Source organism: Medicago sativa, chromosome 2 (genome assembly GCF_051527215.1).
Source record: "Medicago sativa cultivar Bolivia chromosome 2, Bolivia_mono, whole genome shotgun sequence".
NCBI classification, from domain to species: domain Eukaryota; kingdom Viridiplantae; phylum Streptophyta; class Magnoliopsida; order Fabales; family Fabaceae; genus Medicago; species Medicago sativa.
This window is the reverse complement of record NC_140750.1, coordinates 21,938,561-21,947,669: the sequence shown is the minus strand read 5'-3', so window position 1 is coordinate 21,947,669 and position 9,109 is coordinate 21,938,561. Positions and strand designations below refer to the sequence as shown.

Below are 9,109 nucleotides of genomic sequence, written 5' to 3'. Positions count from 1 at the left end.
CAGTTAACTGCCACGTGGCACTGCCACATAGTCAGAAAAGTCATGTTACGTCATAGGGGGTAATTGACTATATTTTTTTTATTTTTTTAAAAAAAAAAATCTGGGAATTAAACAAATTTAACAGATTTCAATAAATTTTTGCCATTCAAAAAAAATTAGATAATTAAACAAATTCTCACGCTATATAAATTATTTGCTTTGCTTGTTGAAGGTTGATTCTACTCTATTGGTGTGCTTGTAACATACGTTGAGATTGCAAATGTTGGTGTTTTGTTGGAAATCCACGTCCTTATTGTAATAGCAACATGCAATATAACTCACCCGGTGTGCAACTAGTTTAATTTTGTTTATGAGCAAAATTTTATTGAAGAAGATCAAACTAGCACAAAATGTGCAAAACTGCTCCTAAATCAGAATACAATTGAAAAGATACACAATGATTTGTCAAAATACTAACATAATGAAACACAAGACAAGTAGAGATAAGTTTCAATCATGTGGCATCACATAACGATCCCCCTCCAACACCAAAACAAAACACCATGTGATAAAAGCACATATTCACATCCACCAACAAGAAAACATCACTATCTTACCCAATTTTAAGTACTTTAAAGACATACATGTGGATTTAACCACCAATCCCAGAAAACTGGTCCTTTGTTACTGCCTTGGATACATATAAACCAACTCCAATACTAAAATTTAATAATGGGTTAATAGGCTTTTACTCCCTGCCATATAGGCGAAATGTGGTTTACCCCCTGTAAAAAAAAGTTTGGAGATCCCCTTTTGTAATTTAAAAATTCTTTGGTTTTTGCACTGAGGGTCCAAAACCAAAGAATCTTTAAATTATAGGGGGTAAACCACATTTCGCCTATATAGCAGGGGGCAAAAGCCTATTAACCCTTTAATAATTAATATTACACTTGATATCACATATTTATTTTTGAAACATTTGATATGCTATATCTACACACACAATTTTGCTACATGTTTATCATCAATTAATTATTCAAATTAATCTTATTGATGATTGGACGAACTTTGCACATGGCCTTCAATGGAACCAACCTTGTAGAGGTGAACATATTTTGATCACTCATATCAATCTTTTCTTCGCTTACTCGTTTCCAGTCAAAGCATTGAATCAATAGTCCCAAAGTAAAGGTAACATTTTGCAAAGCCATGGTCTCTCCTGGACATGACCTTCTTCCTAAACCAAAAACAACCAACTTTTTCTCCTCTCCTTCTTTATCAAACCTCTCAGGTTTAAAACTTGTGGGTTCAGTCCACACCAAAGGATCCCTTTGCATTGCCCAACCATTAATTAGCACAATGGTGTCTCGTGGAACATTGAATCCTTCAATAATAATGTCATCTGAAGACATGTGTGGAATTAGCAATGGAGCTGGAGGATACATCCTAAGTGTCTCCAAAACGACCTTCTTAAGGTAAGGAAGATTTGTAAGGTTAGATTCATTTAACAAACGGTCTTGTCCTATATAAGCATCCATTTCATCTTTTGCATTTTTCAACACTTCTGGATGATTTAATAGATTAGACATGGCCCATTCTAAAGTTACAGCTGAGGAGTTTGTTCCTGCAAAGAGCATAGCCTAGAAAATGCAACTAATCAATATGAAGTGTTTGACTTTTATTTTTACTAATGTTGAGACGGGCACCGTGTGCTCGCATGTCTATCCGTTTTTTTACTACCTTAAAGTATGTAAGTTATAAACAATACTTCATTCATCTCATATATTAAGTGACACAGTTGAACTTGTCATACATATATACCAATGCACAATTTTGATCTTAAATAACTTCACTAATATATTAAAAAAAAGGATTTGTCTAACATGTGCAACATTGCACATGTTAAAGCAACTAAAGTTAGCAAGTTTTTATTGAAAATCAATAATTATTATTAAAAAATTATGTATTTAATAAAAAATGCACAAGTTCCAATGCAAAGTTACTATTTTAAACTTTTTAACATGTGCAAATTTGCACATGATAGAAAGATCCTAAAAAAAATTATAAAAATTTGATATTTTGAAACAAATCTAACGACATCTTATATAATACTCCCTCCGTCCTAAATTATAAGCAAAAAAAACTCATTTTCTTTGTCCCAAATTATAAGCAATATAAGCAAAAAAAACTCATTTTCTTTGTCCCAAATTATAAGCAAAAAAGACCAACTTTTATCATATTTAATTATGTTTTTTTAAAAAAATTATCTTTTCCAAAGGAAAATTAAATGCAAAGTGTATTCAATTTGCTCTCTTTTTCATTTTCTCTATAATCAACAACCAATGAAAATTGTTTTTACATCTTCCTATAAAACTTATTTCAAAGATAACACAAAAAGCTATGTTACAAACTACTATGTTTTAGTTTTCTTAATAAGTGTGATTTTTTTTTTTTTTGCTTATAATATGGGACGGAGGGAGTATTATTTATCTTTATATATTAGTAGAAAAATATGGTCAAAGTATGTCAGGTCAATAATACATATTTTCAAACAAGTCATCTATTATAAGACGAATAGAGTATTTTTTATGAAATTTTGATTTTGATTAAAATTAAGTGTAAATGTTTATCTTTTACCAATAATATAAAAAATATAATAAAAATTCTTCTCGTTTTCCAAAATACGAACAACATAACATTCGTAAAAGCAAATTTGTTTAAATGTATTATTGAAATAATGAAAAATTCAGCTCAAAAAACCATGTATTTCATTTATATATTTTTATAGATAAGCAATGAATATGATGATGATGATGATGATGATAAGAGTAGTAGTACTAATAATAAGAATAAAAATTGAATTAATATAATCCTTACCAAAACAAGCCCTTTGATTATCTGATCGGTATAATACTCAGGCTGTGATTCTTGAAGTTTTAGAAGATGGTCTATCATGGTATTCTCTGACTTCATCTTACTACGGTTCTCATGAATGAGTCCATTCAAGATAACATCAAATCTATTGCTTATATTTTGTAACCTCTTTTCTAAATTTTGAAAATCAAACCACCTTAAAAATGGCAAATAATCTGCTTTGTTTGTCACCCCAGCAAATTTCAGTAACTCCGCCACCGTCTCCCTAAATTCCTTCGCTTCTTTCACATCCTTCGCGTCGATCTCTTCCCCATAGTATCTCTTTCCAGATATCATTCTCATCAAGTTGTTGTACATCATGTTATGGAGCATAGAACTTAGCTCCACTTGTTCAAATTCCATGCACGAGTAGTCCTTGGTCAATTTATGTATCAGCCTATTGGTTTCATCCCTTCGGATTCATGAAAAGGAATGTACTCGTTGTGTCGAAAGTAGATCATGAGTACTGATACGACGGAGGTTGTTCCAGTGTTCACTATAGGAGCATGTTCCTATGGTGGTACAGTTGTAGAAGATGTGCTTTCCAGCGATATTATACGGTGGGTTGGCTAAGACGATGTCGTTTTTGGTAAAACATTCTTGGAATGCAGAGTTTGATGAAACGACGACCACTAGGCGCGAACCGAACCAGAGAGAAAAGATTTTGCTGTATTTTTGTGATATGCGTTGAAAGGTGAGATGGAGTGGAGGTTGAAGGAGGTGGAGGTTGCCAATTATGGGAAGAGAAGGTGGACCTGGTGGAAGGTTTCTGAATTTTCTGGTTTTGAAAATAAGTTTGTAAGTAAGAAGGAAAATGAAGAAAATGAGAGAGTAACACAACAATGGAAACATTTCTATGGTACTAACTAGTGATCGATCGATAAACTGTTAACAGTATGTTTTTATTAACTATATATGGTAAGGCTGAATGACTTGGTAATCGATCATTTGATCAGTTATACAATTTGTCATTTGAGTCTCTTATATATAGGAAAAATAAAATACACTAAAAGAGATGTCCTAATAATTTTTAGGCCAAATACATTTTTTTTGTTCCTTTACGTTTAACAAAAATATTAGATTAATGAAATGCTGTCATATATGCATGCTGTCTAATTTAGCCTTATTGTAAATCAAATGAATTTTCTCTTTCTTAAAACAAAATAATTTATGTTAGGTAAGCGATTGATAATGCTATTTTAATTAGGATTTTTCTATTTCAATCCGAGTATAGAAGGATTATGTTTCGTTGACACCATTTTCTCCAAACACACAATGTGCCACCCTCATGTGAGAGTGTGTGTAAGACAAAAAAATTGAATTTCTTTTATGTGTGGAAAACCACGTGGACACATGTCACAATTGTGTGTGGATGTAAGTGATACGCCACTTAAGGGTGTCAATGTATCATTGCTCGCATAAAATAAGAGACGGATTTAAGAGTTTTTCATTATATCTTCTTTAAAAAAACAAAAGAGAATACTAACAAGTGTTCCGAGAACATTAGTTAAATACTAAAAATAGTAAGTTTATATTAAAAAGTTGTTAATTATTGCATTGATAAAAGTACAAAATTTGTATTTCTAAGATAATTTTTTTTAATAGAATCATTATACAATATTTTTAAGACACTCGTTGATACATCTATAATATAATTAATTGTTGATTTATTTATCAATAGTTCACATTACTTACTTAATACTCTAAAATGAGTTTGTTCGTAATCATTTTAAATACTCCATCCGGTCTTAAATGTAAGCAATTTTTCATTTTTTTAGTTTCTTTTAATAAATGATGTATGTTGTCCATAATGCTTACATTTGAGACCAGATGGAGTATAAAACAAGGGTTACTTTAACACTCTTTTTTTAACGTTCACTTTCTTTTTTAGTAAAATACATGTGTGTTGTTCAATCATTTTATAGAAATGAGTTTCACGTAAAGTGGTTGGACTAACATGTATTTTACTGAATAATAGAGCAAATGAAGACAATAAAAAATGAAAAGGATCTTAATTCATCAAAAAAGAGTGTTAAATAATTTTTTTATTTTTTTTTACAAAGTGTTAAGAGTAAAAGTTGTTAGCACTTGTTATTTTTATTTATTAGTTTAGAGATTTAATTGTCACGAACTAACGACGTACAAATTTCTTACCCATACGTCTTATTAATGAGATCACCACGTTGTAAAAGTATTTTAGGAACTAACTTAACAAAACAAATTAAAATCGTTTTAATTTGATTCGCATAAAAAACAATTACATTTTTTTTTTAAGGAATTACATTGTTACTTGAGTTGCTAGCTCGGTGTTAAGAACATAATATTATAATCTCAAGAAGAATGTTATGTACACTCTTTTCAACACTTTTTTTAACATTTATTTTTTTATTAAATGAAATTAATGTATGACATATCACTTTAGTGAAACTCATTTTTAAACCAATAAAAAACTGGGTGCCAGAGAAAATGTTGAAGAAATAGTGTTGCTAGCACTACTATAAATCAATATATTGAATTTAAATTTTCCTCAACATTGTTGTAAAATATGATCAGTGTAACTTTATTATTTCATGTGAGGCTCAACATATATTGAGTTTAAAGACGATTTCGGTAGAAATTTTTTTTTTTAACAAACTAAAATACTTTCGGTAGAAATTAATTTTACTCTTTGATGAGATTAAGAGACATGAGAGTGAGCGTGAGAGAGACCAAGAGAGGTGATTCTTCGCGGCCTTGCCACGAACAATCACGTCGGCATTCTTTTTCGCCGGCAGTGAGGACAAATGGGGGGGGGGGGGGGGGGGGGGGGGGGAAAGGGGGCCAAGCAGGGTGTCAGATATTGGGGGGGATGGGGATGATTGGACTGTGGTGCGAGTGCGGAAGAGGAAAGCGCAAGGACAGGTGGTTCAAGGACAGGACGGACAGCGGGACATCGAGCGGCATGGAGGTTCAGAGGCATGGCAGCAGCATAGGTTTAGGTCATCTTCTCGTCAGACTTTGGTGACTGAATTCGATGCAGTCCAAAACCCTAAGCAGGGCGCGATTGCATATGAGCATCACAGGGCACGCACCACTGTTTGGGATCGGCTTGGACAGAATTCTAGGGTTATTGAACCGAATTTGCAACCAATCACAGATGCAGTACGTTCAGGTTCTTCAGGTGGTGGTGCAACACATAAACATATTTCTGATCAGGCAATATCTCATGGCACAATCTCAGCAAACATCAAAAGTGCTTCAAATTCCATTGTTCCACAACGGTATGTCACATTCTATTTCACTAATGTGCCAGATTTGATTCCTTATTTTTACGTTAAAAAGGCATTTGAGGTGTGTGGCATCATGGACAATTTATTTCTGTCGAGGAAAAGAAACAAGCAGGGTCATGTTTATGGTTTTGTTAGATATGTCAATGTTAGGGACACAAATAAACTACTCAAGGCACTTAATAATGTAACTCTTGGTCACTTTCGTGTGTGGGCGAAGGTTGCTCGTTTTCAACGTAAGCCTGTGGGAGAGTTTGTGTAGAGGGAGTTGGAGGATGTTAGGGGTGAGGGAGTCACGAGGAAGGGGATGGTCAGGAAGGATATTTCAGTGGGTGAGGGAGAAAAAAGAGAGCCGGTAGGAAATAATTCAGCAGCTGGAGGACGAGGGATTGAGGTGAGGGAGCATGTGAGTTTGGGTAAGGAGATTGTGAGGGATGCAGAGGGGGAGGGTGGCGCTAGGAAGGCTGTGAGAGTGAAGGAGATCAATACAATCAAAAACTTTTCGGTTCATGATAAGAAGGCTGATGCTTACAAGCCAGCGACTCAAGCTGTTGGTAATGCAAGTCTACAGTCTGTTTCTAAGCTGCTGCGTACATATAGATCAACTTCTGATGATTTATCTTGGGCACGGAAGGGTGCGATTGCAACAGTTTTGTTTGGTGAAGCTATTCCGGTAATTCAAACTCGTATCATGGATGCTGGTTTTGACGACTTGGATATCATTCCGATGGGTGCAGATAAAGCTTATATCAGGTGTGTTTCGGACGCGGATGTAATGCAAGTGATAGATAATGCACGTGATTTTTTCGATTTATTTTTCTCTCAAATTGTCCGATGGAACAAAGATATTGTCAAGTTTGAAAGGGGAGCTTGGGTTCGTATTTACGGCATTCCCATTCATGCATGGAATGCGTCTTTTTTCAAGTTGGCTATTTTGGATTGTGGTAGATTTTTAAGGTTGATAATAGTACAGTTGCAAAGAACAGGTTTGACTATGCACGAGTTTTATTAGCAACATCTTCACTGGATGTTATTAATTTTACAGAAAAAATTGTGGTAGATGGTGTGCTGGTCGATTTGAAAATCATTGAGGAATGGGGTTTTTCTCTTGGTGAGGATGCTTGTTTATTAGAAGAAGAAGATGCAGATTCGAAGGCATCAATACCAGACAATAATTACGATGATGAATCACCTGTAAACCGAGATAATGTGGCTGATCTTGTAAACAATTTAACCGAGGATTGGATTGAGAAAGAAAAAGAGGCCAAAGTTACATCTCCCACCAAGATTCCATCCGTTTCAATTCAAAAGGATGGGAATTTGTCGCCGAACATGGACAATGCAATTCAGATTGAATCCGATTCACATGAGACTGAAGTTTTTCCGAAGCTGTTACTGACAAATGAGGCACAGGTGAAGCTTAATTGTGATATAGATGTAAAGGAAGCCAACAAGAAATCTTCAGATAAAGTGGTTCAGCAGGTGGTCAAACAGGTTGGTTGTGGAGATGTAGACAGCGATAAACGTATTACCAGACAACATTCTTGTCCTCCGATGGCTACTCGTTCCGTTACATCAGGGCCGTGGAGTCTTGAATGGCTAAAAGACCATGTTCATGGTGAAGCAGGGGTGGTGTCCTTATCTAAACATGCTTCAAAGCTTAGGGCGAATTCTCAGTCAATTGATTCCAAAACATTGGTGGATAGTAACTCTAACATTCAAAAGAAAGCAAGTGGCAGTTTGAAACTTCCAGTTCATAATTTAAAGAAAATTGCTCGTTTACCAGATCATGACCGTAAGCAAGTCCTTAAAATTTTAATGAAGAAATGAAGACGCAAAGTGGTTAATTTTGTGGAAACTTTGCCTTTTTCTATTCCTATAGGACCTCAAACATCTGATTCTTCTTCTTCAGTGTCTGTTAATAATGATTGGAAGAATTGGGTTGCATTACAGGGCAAGGAGGAGGAGGTCTTGAATGATGTTAAAGGCTTTGGTAAGGCATTGGGTGTTAAATTTTACAATGATAAATGAAACCAATTTCGGTTGTTATCAAGAGGTCGGAAACAATACAAGGAGGTGCTTGGTGGTTTAAAGATAGGGACGCATTCTGAGTAGTGTGGGGGGCGGCTGGTTGTCAAGGGGAAAGGGGTTGTAATGAAGATTCTCTCTTGGAATGTCAGGGGCTTAGGTGGGTATGCTAAAAGGCCGGAAGTCCGTAAACTTATAGCCGAAAAAAATCCTTCCATTGTTTGTTTGCAAGAAACGAAGATGTCAGTCATTGATGATGCTTTGTCCTTATCCTTATGGGGTTCTTCCCCTCATTCATATTCTTACCGACCAGCTGTGGGGGCATCTGGGGGCTTGTTAATTATGTGGGATTCTGTTGTTGTTGAGGTTTGGTCGACGGTTAGTTTTGAGCATGTGCTAATTATTCATGGGCGGTTTCTTGATTCAAATGATGAATTTTACCTCTTTAATATTTATGCTCCTTGTGATAATGGTGCTAAACAATTATTATGGAATTCTCTGTCTGTATATCTTCAACAATTGGTGGGAAGAAATATTTGTTTGTGTGGGGATTTTAATGCAGTGCGTAGTATGGAAGAAAGAAGGTCTAGGGGAGCTGCGCTTCAGTCATTTGACTGCGGTCCCTTTAATGCTTTCATTGTAAATAACATCTTGGTAGATCTTCCTTTACATGGCAGAGGCTTCACGTGGTATAAAGGGGATGGCAATTCCATGAGTCGCATAGATAGATTTTTGCTTTCTGAGGAGTGGTGTGCAAAATGGCCCAACTGTTTGCAAGTGGCTTCTTTGCGAGGCTTATCTGACCATTGCCCTTTGGTTTTATCGGTGGATGATCATAACTGGGGACCGAAGCCGGTGAGGATGTTGAAATGTTGGTCTGATGTTCCGGGTTACCATCAATTCGTTCGATCTAAATTACAATC

The 9,109-nt window shown here is 35.2% G+C and overlaps 1 protein-coding gene across 1 annotated transcript; it reads right to left on the bottom strand.

The window, feature by feature from the left end:
- Window positions 1–909: 909 nt before the first annotated feature.
- Window positions 910–3,861, bottom strand: LOC146945511 (isoflavone 2'-hydroxylase-like). The gene is made up of 2 exons (XM_085743837.1): window positions 2,857–3,861; window positions 910–1,619 (listed from the first exon to the last, which is right to left on the bottom strand). Exons 1-2 carry the CDS (start codon window positions 3,253–3,255, stop codon window positions 1,008–1,010), a joined length of 1,011 nt encoding a protein of 336 aa, XP_085599963.1. The 5' UTR covers window positions 3,256–3,861; the 3' UTR covers window positions 910–1,007.
- Window positions 3,862–9,109: the final 5,248 nt, after the last annotated feature.